At 32.8% G+C, this 22,303-nt stretch overlaps 1 protein-coding gene across 1 annotated transcript in view; it reads left to right on the plus strand.

Annotated features, from left to right (window-relative positions):
* LOC110026505 (U1 small nuclear ribonucleoprotein 70 kDa) overlaps nucleotides 1–20,731 on the plus strand; it is a 23,985-nt gene extending 3,254 nt beyond the window's left edge. The window contains exons 2-11 of the mRNA XM_020727464.1: nucleotides 2,129–2,243; nucleotides 2,322–2,401; nucleotides 4,875–4,950; nucleotides 5,038–5,102; nucleotides 5,251–5,313; nucleotides 7,356–7,437; nucleotides 7,518–7,680; nucleotides 19,285–19,359; nucleotides 19,713–20,417; nucleotides 20,511–20,731. Of these exons, the coding sequence (XP_020583123.1) occupies nucleotides 2,129–2,243; nucleotides 2,322–2,401; nucleotides 4,875–4,950; nucleotides 5,038–5,102; nucleotides 5,251–5,313; nucleotides 7,356–7,437; nucleotides 7,518–7,680; nucleotides 19,285–19,359; nucleotides 19,713–20,406 (1,413 nt within the window). The 3' untranslated portion in view covers nucleotides 20,407–20,417; nucleotides 20,511–20,731. The remainder of the gene's footprint in view (nucleotides 1–2,128; nucleotides 2,244–2,321; nucleotides 2,402–4,874; nucleotides 4,951–5,037; nucleotides 5,103–5,250; nucleotides 5,314–7,355; nucleotides 7,438–7,517; nucleotides 7,681–19,284; nucleotides 19,360–19,712; nucleotides 20,418–20,510) is intronic.
* The last annotated feature ends 1,572 nt before the right edge of the window (nucleotides 20,732–22,303 follow it).

Below are 22,303 nucleotides of genomic sequence, written 5' to 3' on the forward strand. Positions count from 1 at the left end.
TATATATATATATTCTTCATTGTGAGTATTTGACCAACTGCTTAAATCAATAAATGATTTTTTTTTTCTTTGTTTTTTTTCCTGAACTATTAGCTTCCTCAAAATTATTTTAAATTTTGGTAGCATTAGCTAATATTTTTTTCATTATGTAAATGTAGATTTCTTTGCCTCAACCAATTTTTATGCTTTCTCCACAGTATGTCTCATAATGTCTGATCCATATCTATGAAAATGGTCCTCGTATCCCATTTGAATTTATCACAACGGTAAAGTTTTTATTTGTATCTCTTAGCAATCTATCCTAAAATCGTCATAACTCCTCTCTTTTGGACTTGCACCATCTTAATCCGAGCAAGATTTTTGGAATTTTTTTTTCTAAGACATTTATTAATACTGCTCATATGCTAGTGTTGTCAAATTTCTTCTCGAAGTTACATTATAATTTTTTAAAGAGGTTTTTCTTACTCTTTTAAGTGTTAAAAAGGGCAGTGTCATATGGGTAGCTCCACTTTTGAAAGCCACAGATTTTTTGTTCTTTTAAATTTTTTTTTTGAGTTCATTCATTATTACGAAATTAGCTATAACTTCTATCATTGGATTTGTATATCCAATTCTATTCACGCAATCAATCATATTATAACCTATCATACAAGGATCTATATGTTTATTTATGTCAACTATTTTAGTTTTTCTCTTTTTAAAGTGTACATTGTAGTTGTTTGCTTATTTTGTCAAGAAATTATTTTTGAAGTACTTTATAGTCCAACTTTATATGCATCATCACCATCCATGGTTATAATGTTCTCATCAATGATTAACTTAATAGAAATCATGTTCTCTAATTTTATCTACTTTAACAATTTTAATTTTAAATTATATATTTATTTCAATTCCTACCTTCTTTCTATTTATGACCTTACTAACATATAACTTATAAGCTTCCTGAATGCTGTAGGTTTTTTTTCCCTTTCCATTAACCTTTTGCAAACATGTGATATTTATTTTTCATTGATCATTGTGCCTACTAATTATCTAGAATTAAATTTAAGATCTCCAAATTCTTTTAAAGATTTCTAATTGTATTTTTAAACTCAACACTTACCTACTTGTGAGAGCAGTTGGGTTAAGTTGTTTCTTGTCACTGCTGGGTGATATTTTATGGCTAACTTTCATCACCATCTGGTTTTGTTTCATATGTCCTTTATCGTTTATATATTAATGAGCTTTCGTTTTTTTTTTCTCACCATAACCAGCTGCTGTGAAGCTTCCCTTTTTTTGGGGATACCATATCGCTAACAAATTACAGATCTTGCTTCATTGATTGAGTTTTGACGTAGATTATGTAGTTGGCTGCCAATCTAGCTTTGGCTCTCAACCTTTTTCATCTAGATTTGGATCCCATAAATGATTGTTTTGCCATTACTGAGAGAGTTAATGACTATAAAATCTACTTATGTTAAAAAATTTTGCATTAAATGTTTAGCTTGTTAGAGCATCCAACTTTGGAAATCTTTTGTTGTGTTCTCATGGTATAGATGAGGTACCAATGCATTGGGTCAATGGACTTTGAAATAAATCTTTAGTGGTGCTGGCAGTGATTAGATATCAGGTAGTCTGCTTACTTTGGGTACCATTGTACCTTACAGTGCTGTGCTACTGAGTAGGTGTTTGTTGTTCACGAGCTCCTCTTGCTCTGTGATGCATGTAGTTGGACAGTTTTTCCGAAATAAAGCTATAGGTTCTGGTTGTTTAAGTTGGTTTCCAGTGATGCAATAATCATAATTTTCATTCTTATTTTTTTCTTTGATAAACCCGCAAGGCTTGCTTTTGTTAATGAATTTTCAAGTTAGTTCCTGCCTTTGCCCAACTTTTCATGGCTCAGTTAAAGTGTTGTTAGCTCTTCTAATGTGTATCAATCATTAATGCATCTTGTATGCTTGCTGGGAACCTGAAGTGTTAATATTTTGTGCTTCATGTGCTTTGCTTTACAGAATTTTTATTTATGATTTCATGTATATATTGGGCTTGTTTTTCTTCCAGCTGGCTTTACTAAGTTCCATATTTTGACTCCATTTTCTCCATAAAACTATTAGTCTTATATTTTTCTTGGTAATTTGCTCTCATGTAGATTGGGCAGAGTCATCCTACTGGTCTTACAAATAACCTTTTGAAGCTCTTTGAACCTCGCCCTCCTCTGGAATATAAACCTCCTCCAGAAAGGAGGAAATGCCCACCATATTCAGGCAGAATAAAAGTTTTTGATTATTTTTTTGGCTCTTTATGCAGAAATATTATCTAATATTTAATCTTTTACTTTGAAGGAATGGCACAATATGTCAGCCATTTTGCTGAGCCTGGGGATGAAGAATATGCACCTCCTGTTCGAAAAGCTGAAATTCCAGTATGTTTTCAGACTCTTGTTAATAATTTAGCCTGTTAATAAAATCTAGGTCATTTACCATACTAGATGGTCATGTATCTACTTGATTATGTAGTTTTTATTTGTTCTGCTATCTATTTGATTTTGAGTTTCCTTTATGAAGATTTCTCATAATCAATTTAGATTTATACCGTGCAGGTCTACTACGGAAACTATACATTTATTTAAGGGTTTGATGGAGAAGGTCTACTATGGAAACTATACATTTATTTAAGGGTTTGATGGAGAAGTTCAGAGAATAAGGAGGATCTACATATGATTTTTATTATTTAGAAAAAACTTATTGATACGTCACCAATGATAAGGTTTCAAGAGTCCTTTGGAGAGTTCTTGAGAAGAAAGGTGTTGATATGATTTATATTCAAGCCATCAAAGATATGTATACTAGAGCTGTTACTCTTGTTTGAACAAAAGGAGGATTGACCAAATATTTTTATATTTCAGTTGTATTACACCAGGAATTGGCTTTAAGCTCATATTTTTTTGCTTACAAAGATATGTATACTAGAGCTGTTACTCTTGTTTGAACAAAAGGAGGATTGACCAAATATTTTTATATTTCAGTTGTATTACACCAGGAATTGGCTTTAAGCTCATATTTTTTTGCTTAAGTTATGCATGCTCTTACTGGACATTTACAGGAGAATGTACCTTGGTCTATTCTTTTCGTTGATGACATCCTTCTTATGGATAAGACTAGAGAGAAACCTCAGGAAAAACTTGAATTATGGAGGCCTACATTGGAGTCTAAGGCCTTCATTTGAGTAGACCTAAAATTCAATACATGGAATGTAATTTTAGTAGTAGTAGCTCTAGTGACAGAGTTATAACTATGAGTGATCAAATTATTAAAAGGTGTGAACGCTTTAGATATCTCGGCTCTATTGTTCAAAGTGATGTGATATAGATAGGGATGTTATTAGTAGAATTCAAGTTGGTTGGTTGATGTGGAGGCATGCTGCGAGCCTATTGTGTGATAGAAAAGTACTGCTTAGATTGAAAGGAAAATTTAATAAGATGTTGGTGAGACTTGCAATGCTCTATGGCATTGAATGTTGGCCTTTAAAAAATAAGCATAAAATTAAGTTAAGTGTTGCCGAGATGAGAATGATTAGGTGGATGAGTAGCTTTATACTTAGAGATAAAATGAGAAATGAATACATTCGTGATAGGGATGGTGTAGCACTAGTGGCGGTAAAAATTAGAGAGAATTGTCTTAGATGATTTGTTACACTAAAGGTGACCATCTGATGACTCGATTAGAAGAGTGGATGTTTTAGATTCGACTTATGTTAAGAAAGGCAGAGGTAAACTTGGAAAAACTTGGGCATATTGTATAAACAACGATCTTAATTTATTAGAATTAAATGAAATATGACACTCAATGAGACGCAATGGAGAAAAATGATTCATGTAGCTGACCCCACTTAGTGGGATAAATGTTTGTTGTTATTGTTGTATCTTATGTTGTTGTGTATTACTTCGTGCATGCAAACTTGTTGAGTATATTGCCTGCATGCTTTATTTTGCTATATATGTGCTGCTCATGAATCCATGTAAGCTTTATTTTTTTGCATTTATATTGATTAATGTTTGTATTGCTGGAATACTTATCATGAAAATGAGAAGGGGCTGTAAAAACTTAATTATGTTGAGTTTTAACGGTTAATGAAAGGATAGTGAAAGTGTTTCTTGATTAGTTAGTCTCAACAAAATAAAGACATAATACTAAGTTAAGTGTTGCCGAGATGAGAATGATTAAGTGGATGAGTGACTTTACACTTAGAGACAATATGCGAAATGAATATATATCTGTGATAGGGTTGGTGTAGCTCCAGTGATGGATAAAAGTAGAGAGAGTCATCTTAGATGATTTGGTTGCATTAAACGTCGACCATCTGATGATCTGATTAGGAGAATAGATGTTTTAGATTCGACTTATGTTAAGAAAGGCAGAGGTAGACCTAGGAAGACTTGGGCTTATTGTATAAAAAATTGATCTTAATTTATTAGAACTAAATGAAAATATGACAATAAATAGGACGCAATGGAGAAAAAAGATTCATGTTGCTGAACCCACGTAGTTGGATTAAGGCTTTGTTGTTGTTACTGTTGTTGGTGTCAGCAAAAAAAATTGAATGAACATCTAAATAATTTGATTACCTAATGAGCTTCTCTGATATAAAGGTGTAGGTCGAACTTGGTACTGAAACATATTTTTTGATTCACTAATTTTGACATTGCAAGAGAAGAAATAAGTCGTAATCTTGCATATTTAAAACATAAGATTTATATTTTTGATCTGTTGTTTTGAATCTGCATCTCATATTTAGTAGTCTATGCAGGTGCATATAAAGAATATGCAGTCCATTTACATCTAGATGACAGTATTTTGCTCTCCCCTGATTTTATTTCTTTATATTTTTGGGGACAGTCGCAAAGAAGAGCTAGAATTCATAAGCTTCGCTTAGAAAAAGGAGTACAGAAGGCTGCGGAAGAGCTTGAAAAGTGTAATGACTTGGTGGTTTGCAAAAGAGCAAAGTCTTTTTTTTTGGTCTTTTCATCTGGTGGGGTTTAATTTTACATATTTAATGCAGATGATCCGCATAAAGATCCAAATGCAACTGGTGATCCATACAAAACATTATTTGTGGCCAGGCTTGTAAGTGCCTCTTTTTATTATTCTTTTGAGCGTACCATGGGTGATCTTTAGTTGCATCAGTTCCTGTGTGTTAAGGGATTGGAGTTTGTGCTTGCATACATGTTTTTATGCTTAAATTATGTATTTACTATTTTCTATCTCTTTGCAGAGTTATGAAACAACTGAACATAGGATCAAAAGGGAGTTTGAAGCTTATGGTCCAATTAAACGGGTAAGTATCCTAGAAAATTTATGTTGGGAGCAGTCATTACTCTTGACATGGGTAAGGTTACAGTTTAACATTTATTTGTTCTTGGTAAAAAGCGGTACTATTTTGGCTATGATTGGAGTTCCAGTTTTGTTTGACTATACATTTTAAAAAACTCATTTTGTGATCTTTTTGCTTCCGTTGTTACCTATGTTTAAATGGCAACTATAATTTTCGGGAAGCCTAATGTTGGGCATAATCTTATGTATTGATAGTACTTTACCCTCAATTTCCTCCACCAATGCATGTGTTGGTGCACATTCTTACATGCCTTGTGGCTGAAACGTATGCCCTCATGTTATGGTGTTTTGTGTTTGCATTCACCTGTTAATACATACTGCCGAACATTTTCTGTACTTGTAAGATGTTTGCTTTTGTAAATCTTTTGGTTTTGCACAACCTCTGAGCTTGTGTATCTTTTTGAGTTGTTCAAACTTCATTCTTCTCTTGGCAAGTAATACTTTAAGTTCCTTTTAGCCACACTAAACTTTTGGTGAGAGGTATTTTTTTTGAACAATATCTATCCTATGGCAATATTTCATATCCACTTTTGGCAATTTGTTCATATACCATAAATTTGTTCATTCCACCCGTGGTAAGAAATTAATCATGTTCATTTTGCATACTTGAATCCAGAAATATTTACTGGCTTGTGGTGAAATTATGGTCTTCTTTCACCCTGGAAATATATTGCTATCCTTGCAGAGGCGTCTCCATTGTGATTATACTTCAAATCCAGATTATTTAAATTTTGTATATTTGGTTAATTGATTTCCATGGTGAAATTTGATATAGAGATATGTGATTGCCATTGAAACTTCTGGGGGGTGGTTGTGAACTTTCTTCTTTGTTGAGTTTTCTTATGGTGGTTGTTAAAGATGAATATTTAAATTTATTCTCTAGGAGAAGACTAAGGAATCATGTTGAGCTAATTTAATCATTGATTTTTCATCTAAATTGGTGTTTATTAAGCATCCTGTATGTTTCTAGGTAAGCGAACAGGTAAATTTTAATGCAAATGCACAAACTTGTTTTCGTCATAGCACAATATTTTTCTTCTGTGCCTATTGAAATTGTCTCGGTGTTTATTCTATTCCAATTCTATGGGGCTTTTTTTGTGCCAGATTTCAGTAGAAGGTTACATTATGTTGTAATTTGTGGGAACATCGAATTAGTGTACGGTAATTTTTATTTTTTTACACGTAATAGCACCATGATCATGAGCATGAGAAGTGAATTTAGTTTAGAAAATTAAATTATTTAGTGTCGCTTTTGCCATTTATTTGGGTTTTGGTTCATATGGAATTTGTGGAAGAAAATTGTGGGGGTAAGAAATAGAACTCCAAAATCGTTATACGCAACTATCATTTTGGGAGCCGTCATTGTAAATTTTTTGGATGGTAATTCTGCCAAAATTTTGAGGCAATCTTCACAAACAAAGTTCAAACTGAACGGATATTTGTTTTATCTTCATCTTCAAGTTGTAAGCCAAAAGCATCACCCTCGTCTTGATTTCAGATGTCCCATCCTGGATAGGTATATCACAGGGGGTATTAGCAGGTTTCCTACTCTATTTTAGCTCTATGCATTTTTTTCTCCTGCAACTTAACATTTTATTTTTTGATTAGAGAAGTCAAAATGAGTTTCCTGATTCTGAAGAATTCATGGTATCTTTCTAAAACTGTACTATTTGTTATTTTAAACTACCCTGGTAAGGGGGGGTATATATATATCACATCCGGCAAAAATGGTCATGTACATGGATATATCTGCCAACCCAATTGATAAGGTGGTGGTGCATCTCACGTGGAGCAGCAGTACACCTTTAAAGGTGAGCACGGCTAGCAAGGCTTGCTGCCTGTCTGTCGTGCCATTTAGGTTTTTAGTATTCCAAACAAACTTTGCAGATGTGCAAACCCTAGAGTCAAAACGTAGCACATGTACTGTCTGGCTCCATATTTTTGATGCAGATGTTTTGTTGATGTCTTCTGTTTTGTTTCTCTTAGGTTCGTATGATTATGGACAAGGAGACGAATAAACCTAGAGGATATGCCTTCATCGAGTATATTCATACACGTGATATGAAAAGTGTGTTATATTCTCATCTCAATTCTCTCTCTGATTAGATAAATTTTATAATTTATTTTCTTTTAATTGATATTTTGCAGCTGCATACAAGCAAGCTGATGGTAGGAAGCTTGACAATCGACGAGTTTTAGTTGACGTTGAGCGTGGTAGAACTGTTCCAAATTGGCGGCCTAGAAGGTTGGGTGGTGGACTTGGATCCACAAGAGTCGGTGGTGAAGAAGTTAATCAGAAGCATTCTGGCAGGTAAGTAGTTGTCCCTTTTTTTTCCCAAACTGTTTTTATAGCACTTAAAGGCTTGGATTTTTGCTTTCTTTGAATACTTCTAGTGATTGTTTAAATTACTGGTTTTTTCATAATGAAATTTAATGTTGTGTTTTTACATTACAAGTTTGATTTTTATACAATGTCTGGATACGAGTTTGGAGGCATGTAAAGGCGCATAATTAATTTGCCATTTAAGGGTTATTGGCAACCTGCATTAACGATCATTGAGATACAAAAGCCATAGTAAATGCATTATTAAATTAACCCAGCATGAGAGGAAAGCAAGGACAAGTTTCTTGCTGATAAAAAGGACAGTTGGAGTTTGCTAGTGGATAAATAACATACCATTTTTTTCCAAAGCATTTATCCCAAATTTTTGTCCTCAGTTAATAAGTCATTTTAATTTACACGCTCCAACTGTAATCTATATCTAATATGGTCTGAGCTTCAACTCACGAACTCCCTCCCTTCAAGAGAAACCTCAAGCTTGAAGGTAAGCAGGCCATTTTTTGATGTTTAGCTATTCTAATCAACAAACCTTGTATCATGTTTGATTGGTGTTTTTTTTTTTTTAAATTTTTTGAATTAATCTGAAAGAATTCTTGGTTTGCATGGAGCCTGGAGTTGTTCTAGAGCATTTAGCTTAATATTTAAGAAATTTTTGAATGATGCATTATGAGTATTGGTGATCGTTCTGTTTGTTTGCATCATTGTAGTGCTTATTAGTCGTTGGCTTTTCCACTTTATTCTAAGTACTTACTATGTAATACTTATATGCATATGCAAACAATAAATTTTTTAAAATTCAAAATCTACGGCCATATTATTAAGTCACAATGAGAGATTGTTTCCTTCTAAACTTTAAAGCAACAATAGAATTCTATTCTTAAAATATTTTTTTCCCCTCAAACTTCACAGATTTACTAATTGTTTAAAACTTTTAAGAACTATAACCACCTAGAGTTTTATTTTAATTGGAGCTTTCACAAATTTTTAATTAATTAATTATTTAATGGTAATAAGTATTTTCTATTTAAAAATGATAAATCATATCTATCAATCAATATAATTTATTTATTTTTATAATCTATATGATGCATATAGTACATGATATCGAGTAAGCTATAATAAGGGGGAACTCTTAACATTTTTTGAACTCATCATAAAAACTGAATTCCATTTCAAAATAAGTCTCTCTTCTTTTTTTTTTTTAATATTTTTTATTTAAAATTTTGAAAAAAATTAAATGGCAATATTCCTTTTACATTTTGGCATAATCCAATATATAAAAATATATGTTAAGGTACAAATTCTGATAATGCATAATATAATTTAGTAGAATAAATTGATAAATTATTATATGATAATGATTATAGGCTAAATTTTAAACAATTGATTTATAAGATCAATTTTCTTATGGAATTGGCTTATATATTCTTTAGTAATTTACTTGTGCGTTACCATTATCATTTGTTTGTTAGAAGACTGATTACAATAGTGATGTACGGATTGTTTTGCTTATTTTCAATTACCATCATCATTTGTTTGTAATGAAATAGTTTTTAAAGATAACACAACTCAGATCATTTCAACATATAATAATTTATTAGTTTTTCTTATTTTAAATTTGATTATGAATTATCACCATTTATATTAAAATTAAAATGGGGTCCCATACAATGAATGAGAACCTAAATTAATTTACTTTTTTAATATTGCAACATCCAATCTCTAAAGATATTGTAACATTAGTATTTTAGTCTTCCATTCATTGCTAGGGCTTGTCTTCTTGCTCGCGTGTATATTAGAAATTCTGCAAAAATCACTAGGAGCATTGATGATTGCATTCTGGTTCTTGTTGTTTATTATAGCAATTTTCTCTTCCTTCTGTATGATGCAAGCTTTCTAAGTTCCCCCAATTTTCCTTCAACTTGTTCTGTACAGAATTGAATTGAATTAATTAATTAATTAACTTTTTTTTGATATTTCTGTTTTGATTCTGATACTTTTCTCATTTAGCATTGGGAGGTTTTTTGCCTTAGAGATTTAGATGGTGACTATTCATATATTTTCACGTAAATTATTTTTTCTATGCTTCATTTCCTTCTGGAAACAAGAAACTGGCTGGTGATGCAAATCATTCTGGGATTAAGTGTTCTAACATATTTTTAATACTATTGTAATTTGTGTGATGTAATTTTCATTAGGAAGTAAACTTTCAACGCTACAAATAGCAACGAATAGTAGGAAAATAGATGAAGCTTAAATTTTATTGAAAGATTTTCTATATCGGAATATAATTTAGCATTAAATAGTCGATATGATAGAAAAAATACAATTAATTAAAAGTTTATGCACCTAAAAGAAACTAAAGATGTAATAGATTTAGAATAAAATCTGGTCAGTTTCAAGTCAATTGGGCAATCTTGCAATTCTTAAAGAAAAGAGAAGACTAAGATGAAAGAAAACCAGATATACCAGTTAAGCAAGCTTTATGCTTGAATATGGAGATTGCCTTGGAAGATTTCTAGGCATCACACTTGATTTGAGTAATAATCACTTCGTAATAGATGAAGAATAAGCCAATTTCGAGCCGAACACGAACACAAATATTTAAATCGAGCCGAATACGAACACACTGTTCACGAGCCAATTTTGAACACGAGCTATTTCGAACGAGCCGAACACGAGCCAAGCCTGAATCGCTCAAGCTCGGCTCATTTACAACCCTACTTATATGTTTGTATAATTGGTAAATGATAGTTTGGATGTTACAAAAGGAGGTGAAGAAAGAGAAAAAGTTGAGCATATTTGTTAATTGTACATGCTATAAAGTTAGCCTTGGATGTTTAAATTTTAATTAGAGTTAGAATTGTCGGTGATTTTTTAAGTTGGATGCATTTTCCCAATGAATTTTATAGCTTTAATGATGCAGCCGAGTTCTTAAGAGTTTATTGACTTTGTATTTTTTGGGTTATGATTGATTTTATTGTATCACTTTATTTGTGTTCCATGTACCTTCTACTAACATTTGCATAGATGAATGTTTTCATTCATAGCATGCATATGAAGAATGAGTAATGCAATATAATATGATGTCTGTATGTGATGTAGAAATTCCTACGACCTTTCTATGGGCTAGACTATGTAGAACACCAAAAAGAGGGAAAGATGAGGGAGAACTTGTATACAGTAATAAGATTCCACATATTTTCTATATTCATTGATAAGCATCTTAGACATGTTTGATTCAAATAAGATACATTGACTTTATATGGTGGATATGAGAAAATTGATTTTATGGAAGCAACATAGCAGTGGTGAGGTAATGGATCCCTAAAAACCCCATGTTTTTAATTGGAGTTTGATTCAACATGTTATTGAAATATTTCATGATCAACTTGATTATGCAATTTTTGAATTGAACTACAAGTGGTGTGCTAGAACTAAGAGGTTGGGCTTCTTCTTCTAGATTGTAACTTCGGAAAGGATCATAAAGTTGATAACAATGAATTGATTGATGCAATGCATGTGACTTTAAATGCTCAATCTTTTTGAAGAAGCACAAGTCGTTGGATTTAAAATTTAACGTTACAAGTTTTTTAATCTATTAGATTTAGCTAAATAAAGATTTAAACTCAAACTTTCACAAAAGAAATTATCTAACATCGGTGTATAAGTCTTCTTAGCTTTTAATATAAAGTTGAGATCCCAAAATTGTCCATCGACTATTCTTTTGTGGCCAATTTAATTTTAGAATGACACATTTCTCCTATTTAGTTTGTTGATTATACAAAATTGATTTCCAATAATCTATTATGTAGAAAGTGTGATTCTATATTTATCTCAATTCAGTCCCCTTACTATACAAAATTGATCCCAATGTAGTTCATAAGACACAATTTTGAACCAATTTTGTATGGTCAACGGATGAAATTTTTTAAAAAAAATCAATATTTTGACATTAATTATTGATACAAATAGTTGTGAGACCATTTCGGGATTTAATCCCTTTAGTAAAAGTGGAAACTGTTGGCTAGCTTTTTTGATGGCTAGTAATCAAACTCAATTCATTCAATATTTGGTTTATTGTGTTAGAAAAAATATTAATCATCACTTCTCTAGTTTTATATTATCAGATTGTTAATAGTTAACTAAGTATTCATGATATATTTAGTTTCAAAACTAGAGATAAGCTCAAATTCTTGTGGAGGTTCGGGTTCAGATTTAATCTTGTGGAGTTGAATCCAATTAATCTATAGGGATTTATTGTAAAATTTACTCCAAAAGTTATAATCTTATTTCTATCTCCCCCAAGTTAAGTTGAGCAAATTGTTGGGAAGTTAAAGTTGTAGCATTTTGACATGAATGAGCATAACAAACCAGTGAAAGTGAAACAATAGAAGTTTTTTTTATTTTGTTTGGGTTCATATTAGGAAGTTGTTTTTCATGACTTCTTGTTACCGGGCAGAAGGAATCTTGGTTGCTTATTCTTTGGAGAGTTAAGGAGAGAGGAATTTTTGTTTATCCGTTGATTGAATTGTGAGAAAATTGCTCCAAATTGACAAAATCTTTGTCCTTTCTGGCTAAACTTTTCTTTTTAACTTTTATTTCTTAGTAGAGAATTTGATCTAATTTGTTACTTAATTTTATATTTATTCCTGTTTTTGATAATGTAAATTACTTATTTCTCATCGCCTCGTGGGCCATTCTTGATCTAATCATGTAAATCTTGGTGCTCTTGTTTTTGTGGCTGTTTGATTGTTTCTGTATGATATTTTTCAAGTTTGGTGTTTATTTTTTATTTCTACTAGGTTAGTCCAATTGCTTTGTTTGTTGTACTCCAAAGAGTTAGTTTGGGTTCTTCATTATAACAAATTACTATAAAAGTAGCGGTTTGAAAATATGAGATGGGATCATAAAAAACTTTTTTACCAATATTACCAAGTATAAGTTTGAGAAATTCATTGGGAATAATGATTTCAAAAATGATTTTTTTTGTCGAAGGATTGAAGGCTTTAAAGGGGAATGATTCAGAGATTGATTATTCAATCATACTTAGTTTGGGAGACAAATTTCTTTGAAATGTGATTGTTCTCAGTATTATACAAGATGTTGGAAAGATTGGAGCTTTTCTTCATATAAAGCATTCATGTTTGAAGTAACACTATATTTTGCATGATAAATGGTACATTATTTCTATAGCGTTTATATGTAATAATCCATCTTTTGATCCAAAAAAATTTAATATGAAGGTTGCAGAGGATGTTAAAATGTAATATTACTATACTTTCTAGAATGAATTTATGAATTTACTTTCACCAATTTTTTGCTAAAAAATGACAATTTTTATTTCAGAGGTGAAACCCACCTTTCTATTTAATAATTTGAGGAAGAATGCACTTAGAGGTGCTAATAAAATGTTCTAACAACCCAACTCATACTCAACTTGAAAATTAGGTTGACACGATAATCCTTCGTGTTGGGTTTGGTTCAATCATATAGACCCAATAATTACTTCAATTGTGTTTGGTTTGACTCAAATAACCAAGTTGACATTATTATTATTTGGATTTGTTTTATGTGGATTTTGGTAGGGTCGGGTGTCAATTTGGGTCAGTGAGTTTGGTTTTGAACCAACTCGAATAGGTCCGACACCGAACCCGACTTGGGTATTATATGGGTCAAAAATTCAAACCCGAACCCAACCCGCCTTCAACCCACCATCTGAGCTCAACCCATATAACATAAAGAATAACAATTATTTGAGTTAAAATCGGGCCAATTTTTTAGTTAATTTTTGGTTGACGGGTCGTTTTCAAGTCATTTTAGGATGGCGGTTTATTTTTGGTTTGGCGGGTCAACCCGAAACTGTCTCCAAAAATTCAGCGAGTTAGGATATTTAACCCGAACCTGACTCTAAAATTATTCAGGTCAACCTGAACCTGGATTTTTTTAGTACGGTTTGGGTCAAGTTGACACGTCCGGTCCATTTTTCACACCTCTAGATTTTGGTTAGGTTAATTGGTTATATTTAGGTTGATTGGTTATATTTAGGTTAATTGGGTTGAGTCTGAGTTTCGGTCAAATATTTTAACCTAATAATAAATGTATTGGGTTCGAGTCAAGCTTATTCGAGTGGATCATTTTTGGACCAAACCTAACATTACCCATATTCAAATTGACTGTTCTAAATGCATTTATTGAAAGCCTAGTTGAGGGCTTTTCATGAGGACAAGTAAAAGTTTGAAGAATATTGGGAAGGAAAAAAAAGATGGAAATTAAAATCAAAGTTTAAAAAGGGAGGACTGTCTTGCTATTGCAAGAACCTTTGATATAAAAAAATTAGATTTATAGATTATTGCAAGGAAAACTGAAGGAAAAATGTGAGCGATATCAACTGCCGAGGAGCACAAAATTGGGCTTAATTAGTTTTGATTGCTATAGATTGATTTGTTTCATCTTGTGAAGATTGGGTCCTTGATTTGAGATTTTTCATATCAAATGGCTCCTCATATGGATCATGTTATTTTTTACTATATTTATTTTTTAATCGTAGGGTTTTTTCTGTGTCAGATTAATAGATGGATCTAGATGCATGTTTACCTTCCATAGATTATTTATCCAAGCAAGTATTTTTATGCTTAAGGACATAAGTGTCTTGGTTTGTCGTGCCTATGCTCTTGTCAAAGAAAGAAAACTGACCAGTTTAATATAGGGCTAATAAGGGCTTATTCTTTTGATATGTACATGAAGGGATGCATGCTTTTGTGCATAAATATCAAGCCCCTTGGATTCTTACTTGCGAGTCAGGAACACCTCAATGGAAGTCACTGTAGATTGATGCTCGGGAGGATATTGAAAAGTAGAAAGATATTTTGGTTTTGAGGTTAAGCGTGAAAAATTAAATGAATACATTCCATAGCACCCTACTAAGCTTGAATCTCAGGAATATGTGACACCATTGCATCTAAAGAAACTGTTGTTTCTCACAGGATCAAACGGCAAATGAAAGCTCCTCAAAGATTAAGTTATAGGATCCCATTTACTGCCATATTGTTGCTTATGTTTAGAATGTGTAGAGTTATTGGTGATCAAGAGCTTTTGACTTTTGAGAAAGCCACTGTAAAAGAATCTATGTAATGGAGTTGGTGTATTTGCAGAAGAATTAAGCTTGGAATTTAGTTCAACTCCATGAAGGCTAAAGTATTGTTAGCTGCAAATGTATCTTTGAAGCCAAAGAAGAAACCTGGGGAGAAGATTCTTTCTGATACACATCATGATATGTTGCAAACGGATATAAGTTAGAAAGATGTTAAAGTGGCTTTGACCTGTGTTATACATACTTCTATTTATACTTTGTTAATAGTGGGTTTAGTGCCAGGCTAGAGTTAGGATAAATGGATGTGATTGCAAATTTTCTCCATTGTCAGTTTGGATAAGGAAATTCACATGCGACAACCACTAGGGTTTAAAGTTCCTGGAAAATAAGGTCGGCCTGTGAATTGAAGATGGTCTAAATCAGTGATGTAAGAAGTTTGATAGTTCATGATCAGCCATATGTTCAAGCTAACCCCATTTTGATAGTTGTGTATTATAGGAAGCTTGTAGATGAAACTTTTGTATATATGCTCTCGTATGATGGTGGCGTATTGATTGCAATCCGAGACATATCATAGATTTAGAAGTTTCAAGTCAATTTGAATGAACCTTTGAAATAGAAGATATTAGTGTTGCTAAGAAGATTTTGGGGATGTAAATAGTTGTAAATTGAAGTACATCCAATCTTTTCTAACATAACAAGGTATGTTGACAAGGAATTAGAAAGGCTGGCCCCGTAGAATGCAATGTTTTTTTTTTTTTTTTTTTTTAGTGTTTCTCTTTTGTTTGTTAGCTTCTTCTCCCCAGTCATCAGATAACAAGGGAATTCACGCTTCTTAGTTAGCTTACTTCTAAAATGATTGTTTGAAATTACCTCCAATCTCAGTTTCTTTGTAGGAAAAAATATTTGATCTATTTTGTTATTCTTCTCCATATTGCACTTTTCATAGATTTAGCGAATTATCTATGTGCTTTCACTTCATAGATGTATGTCTTTTTTTATCGAACTATGTAAATTTTGGTGCTTCTATTACCGTGGTTTTTATATGTTTTACATCATATCTGTGTGCTTGGTGTTAGTTTTATTTATCTTGGTTAATCCGAATGCTCTTTTTTGGTGAATTTGAAAATTAGTTAATTTGATCACATACCTTTGCAAGTGATCTCATTTTCAAATTTCAATTAAGGGCATCTTTATGATTTTTTTTATAGAATTTAAAGGTAACCTTAGAGAAATTTTCTTCAACCTTTGTTTCTTTGTATAAAATGACTTGATCCTTTTTGTTTCGCCTCCCAATAGTGCATAACAATGAAATTATCCATGTGCTTTCGCTTGATAGCCATGTAAGTCATTTTTTATTGAACTTTGTAAATATTGGTGTTTTTATTACTGTGGTTGTTTTATATTTTCTATATCATATGTGTGTGTAGGTGTTAGTTTTATTTCTCCTAGGTTAATCCAATTGCTGTTTTTGGTGCATTAAAAAGTGAGTTAACAAATTTAGGTTTCTGTTTTGAATCTTGTCGAACATTCAATTTGCCGCATCTGTAAGCTTTTTTTTGCAGACATTAAAGTTAGATTTGTTCAAAATTAAATATAGAATTATGTTTTAGTGACGAATCTTTTTTTTTTCTTTTAATTTGCCTTTTAATAAATTTCAAGAATTGCAATTTCATAAGTAGGATAGAATTGAGCGCATGTGATTAATTACGGTTCACATTCACTGGATGAGATCGATCACAAAGCTTTTACCTTAAATATACTTCAGATAGAGGTGCAGTAGTGGTAACAAGAGGATAACTTAAATATCTTTCAAGCTCTAAAAGCTCCATGGTAAGCCTCAAATATTATGTTAGTGAATTGCAGTTTAAATCCTGTTTCATTTATAGTGTAATAATTGAAATATATATTGTTAACAAATTATTTGTTAGGTGGATAACACTTGGTTTCAAACTTTTCGTACCTAATTAAATTATTCACACAAATTATGTTTCATCATTTTAGGTGAATAAATTAATCTTGCATTTATCGTTGTTCATAGATAATCAACAAATTGAATTTTTTATGTTTCGTATCAACCTATATAGAATTTGCGTTAGTCATAACACCTTGCCAAAATGAGTTGGTATTCTGACCAATTTCTCTTCTGCAAATTAAGTTTTTTTGGAGACGCGACATCTTGTACTTTTGAAAGAACTTATTCAACTTATCTTTTTAATTTGAAAAAGCTTTGGGCTCATGTCTCCCATTGATATTATATTTTTTTTAAGGGTTATTTTCCCAAAATTGAAGAGTAAAACCTAATTGTCAAATTCAGTTTCAGTTACTTTTTGTTGCTACACTTTTAATTTGCAGTTCTATGCTAATATGTTAAATGACCCTTATTTGAACCCCACTTTCGAGACATTCTAATGTAATAGCTCACAACAAACATAATGTGTTGATAATTTGAGCGAGATGGAATTTTAACATACATTCTAGGAATTAAGCCATCTAACTCCATTTTTTTTTTCTGCTGATGTGAATAACAATAAAATAACCGAAATTATAGTATTGAGATTTTGACCTTCTTAAGAGATTAAGAATACTAAGTAGAAACCATAAAAACAGAACTATCAATTTCTGCTGGGAAGTAAAGTAGTAAACAATTTAGTATAATAAATATTTTTCTACTAATGATAATTAATAATAAAATAAATGTAAATTCAGTGAAATGATTTTGATTATAAAAAAGATTATTAAAATTTCATGTAAAAAAAGTTGAATAATGCAAAGCTATCCTTTAAGTCATTTTAAGATTTTGAAAGAAACAGAAAATGATAAGTGTGTGTAATCTAGATAAAACGGATGCAAATTTTTTGCTTGAATAAAGAGGTTGCCTTGTGTGAAAAAGCTTAATGTATCACGTTTAAATCAAAAGTTTTTCTTTCCCTCCTATAGTCATGATCTTATAGAAATCAAGGATTTTCATATTAGAGTCGATGAAGAGGGAGATTTTCGTATTCATGTAGCCTGCTATTCATTATTTAAATTGAATTATTATTTGCTTTAGGACGACTTTTATTGTAAAACTTGTCATGCAAGAACTGTGCCTGAGCATTATTAAGGGGTTTGGCAAGTTGTATTAATAAGGTATTGCATTTCATTTTCTTTTGTTTTAATTTTTTTGGTGTTTGGTTTGAAACAAAAAAACCATAAAGTAAAATTTTGAGAGATTTGAAATAGCTTAAGCTTTCGATTTGCATTAGTAGGTGATTTTGAAATCTCACACTGTACCCCCTTAAATTCCTCTACACAGCTGGCCTTGTTCGCTTCCCAACATCATCCCCGTTCATTGCTTGTTGTAACAGTCTGTTGCCCTATGTAGCCTATCACCATCAGTTTGTAGCCTTCACTGTTCTGGCTCATCATTGTCATCGCTGCCATTGTCACCCCTCTAAGCCATTTCTTGTCGTTGGTGACATCCCACTGCCCACGCCATCGCCTATATTGCCATTGCTATTGCTTTTCGCTGCTGCTCGCCTGCTTATCACCGTTGCCTTTTGCTGCAATCTGTCCACTTACTGCTATTCTCTGCATTCAGTTTCCTTGCATTTTTAAATTGCATATAATCTTTAAACAACTAACTGAACGGCTCCACAGATTATCAGACCTCTACAGTAGATTCAGTCAACTCACCGGATGCTTCTTTAGCAGAGGAAGAAGAAATGACTCCTTTGATGTCTTAAAATTTATTCAAGTACGCCATTGATGATTGATATCAAACTGTAGGCTAATGGTGTGAGTGGATATGAAGGATCTCTATTGCGAGTTTGAAAAAAAATCTTGTCTGAGATATACCTTGTTGACAAGATTACTGTATTTACAACGCTGATACTTATTCCTTGATTATGCTACTTTTCATGGTGAAGTCTATTTTTCAGTAGTTTTTCGTTCATATTGGCTTCAGATTTTGTTTGAGATGCCTGATTATTTCTGTTACGTAATGATATTGATTTTCTCATCCTTGGTTTCAGTGATTTCATTGTTTTGGATTTTGTAACTAGGCCATCTTAAGGAATGTATCTGTGGTGTACTGTATTTTGAGTGCGTGCTCTTATTTTTTATAGGTCCTGTTATTGAGACATGCTAATTTGTAGCCCAAATGGTATCTAAATTTTGCATCTTTTGTTGTGGCGTTCGCGCTATGTATTTGTCGTTTATTATACACATCAGTTTGCATTACCTCATAGGGTTCTGTTGGAAACTGAGAACTCAAGGTATTACTAAATGCTGCTTAAAACACTTAGTGGCTTGAAAGCTAGCATGTATTGATTGCTTCAAATAGGCATTATAATTTTAAGTTTATAATCACAATTTGTATATCCACAGCTGTTAGTTCATGAAAGCAATGCTTGTTGATTTACTGGTTTTCCAACAGATTAAAAGTAATATAATACCTGAAGTTTTTTTTTCTTTTGTTATTTTTGACATTAAATCAGGGAGCAACAGCAGGTATCATCAAGTCGTCCCAGATCGGAGGAGCCTAGGGCTCGAGAAGAAAGACATGTTGATCGGTATGTGTACCTGCATTGTTGCATTTCCTTCTAAATTTGATATGATGAATTGACTTTTTGTTAGTGCGCTCACTTTTTAGCTTTTATTTTTTCATTTGGACATGAATTGACCATATGATAAGTGCTCCTTTGGTTGCATGTATAGAAAATGGTTTTAGAAAATTATAATTTTGTTTCTAATTTCATGAAAATTTTGTTCATCACTTTTGAGGGATTTTGAATGTATGGGTAGCGCTTAAAATTCTTATTTATTACCAACTAAATTCATCATTTTTCTTAATGGGGAACAATCAAATGAGCCCTAAAAATAATTCTGATCTTTCATGTGCTGACGAGGCTTTCTTTCGATGCAGAGAAAGAGAACGGTCTCGAGATAGGGGGGGTAGGGATCGGCGTGGGAAATCACGTGAGCATTCACATGACAGGACACGAGACAAGGACCCCCGAGAAGATAGACACCACCATAGAGACCGTGATAGAAATAGAGAAAGAGAGAGGGACAAGGAAAGGGACCATGGCCGTGATCGTGATCGTGATCGTGATCGAGGTCGTGATCGAGAGCGAGAAAGAGACTATAGCCGGGATTTTGAACGCCGCCCTCGTGACCGTGATCGTGAGAGGGATCATACTCGAGATCGAGAAAGGGATAGAGATTATGAGCGCTCCATTCATGATAAGGATCGTGGTTATGCTCATGAAAAAAATGCTGAATATGATCATGTTGATGCTGCACATGACCGGGATCGTCAAGGTATGAAAACAAGGGAAACTGATCATGGTCATCCAAACGGTGGTCGGGAGTATTATGATGGCTCCATCAAGCATGAACATGACGATGAGTACGGTCAATACTACCAACAGAAAGATCAGCAATATGATCATGAGCCTGAATACTATGACCATTATGGCAAGGATGGTGGTGCTGATTATCAGGGCCAACACAAACGTGCAGAGTCTGAACCACCTGAGGAGGGAGAGGCTCCCAGAGATCATGAATATGAATATCACCGTTCTGAGAGATCCCTCTCCCGTGAGTATCGACACTGATGTATCTGGTGGTGAGTATTGGTTCCCAATTTTCTTCCATTTTGAAACACTGCTATTGTGTTCTAAAACCTTTTCTATGTTTTTGTCCTGGCATTTTGCTTCAGGTTGCTGCGAGTTGTGATTTCCAGAGGTGTTTATAAAGCAACTTCATATGGGTTTGTGTTTGTGATGCTCTTGTGTACCTGAATTTATGCACCCTTCTTTTGCGAGAATGATTGTTGTATTTTCTTTTTAAGTCTGGTTACATAAAGGACTGCATCGGGCTGGCATGGAGGATATGAACCAAAAAAGCTTATGAAGTTAGTTTTGTGCTCTGTTTCTGTTATCACATATCACTCAGACTTGTTGACGTTTTTTTTTTTTTTTTTCATAACTTTAACGTTAGTGGAAAGGATATGATTTGTGTTATTTGTTTGATTGCTTTTCGTCCGTATCGTTTGGATTGTGCTTCAGACTTTTTTTCCATTTCTCTATTCATTGTTTTCATCTGTATGTTTATCCGAAACATTTTGAGATTTTGAAATCGCTTTATGGAATTTAATTGTTTCTTCATTCGTGACTTATACTGTTGGAATGTTTTAAAACTTTTGTTAAATATTGATGAAAATTCATTTTAAAAGTTTCATTTTCGAAACCTAAATTTCTGTTCACTCGTGCAATCACAAAAAAGCTTGCATGTTCTATTTGCCAGCCGGTTTTAATTTTCAAAGAAGCTTTGGAACTTCTAATCTCAATATACGAAGAACTCCAGTATTCATTAAAGCATCATATAACCGGGTCCGATCGCTCGAACCCAACTTTTCGAACCCATTGAATATGAGGCATGATAGTTGTTCGGGTTGATTTCAGCTTAATCTTGGGCCAATTTTGAGTTGGTAGGTTGATCTAAAGTCAACTATGTGTTGGTGACTTGGTTTCAGATCAATTTTTAGTTGGCAGGTCAGTTGAACATGGCCTGCAAAATTAAATGGGTTAGGATGAACTGAAAATTATTCGGTTTTACAAGAAAAAAGATTATTTTTTTGTTGAGTTTATTTGTCGGGCTAATTTTTTTACACCTCTAATTTTATTAACTAATGTCTTGGTGGAGGAGAAGTTGAGCCTAATTTAGTATAACGTTGTAGATCTGTTGATTGAGCATAAAGCTATCATTTGAAATGTATGTTAGGTATTTGCTTGAGAAATTTAATTAATAGAGTATGACATTATTTTTCGTGCTTATACCCACCAAGAGAAAATATTATGTTTAGAGACCTCATGTGTACGGCTTACATCTAGAAATCAACTGAAAATTAATAGGTGTCTTATTTATAATATATATATATATATATATATATATATATATATATAGGAATTTACATGCATAGCATAATAAATATTGTTATTTGCCTGTCTAACATTCTAAAGTTCAATTTTATGAAATCAACACTTTCGTTAACTTCTGCCTCCCAACATCTTCTCTTGTAGCAGGCGGCCTAGCCACACTTGCTGTATTTAGAGCGAAATCCCTTTATCTATTCTTCTACCACTCGATTCCCATTGTTTCTTGCAAGCACACCATGTCCTCCTGCTCCAATTGCTCCTCTCACGCAAGCTTTCACCACAACAGCACCCCAAGCACCACATCTCTTCCACCTACAACTTTTCAGCGTGCAACCACACTTCCTTGCACCTTATTTTCAAAGGTAAAAGGACTTCGAAGAAACCACAAGAGGAAAAAGGAAATTTCGGTCTTAACACGGGAAGTTCGGCTGGGATGCTCTCCGACGGAAGATGTTGGAGACAAACGTTAGCAAAAGTGCTAGGAAAGTTAAACTTTGGGGTGTGAGATACGTAAATAACAATGTTTTTATGTATGTAAAAACCATATATATATATATACAACCTATATAGAATT

Source organism: Phalaenopsis equestris, unplaced genomic scaffold (assembly GCF_001263595.1).
Source record: "Phalaenopsis equestris unplaced genomic scaffold, ASM126359v1 Scaffold000374, whole genome shotgun sequence".
Taxonomy (NCBI): Eukaryota; Viridiplantae; Streptophyta; class Magnoliopsida; order Asparagales; family Orchidaceae; genus Phalaenopsis; species Phalaenopsis equestris.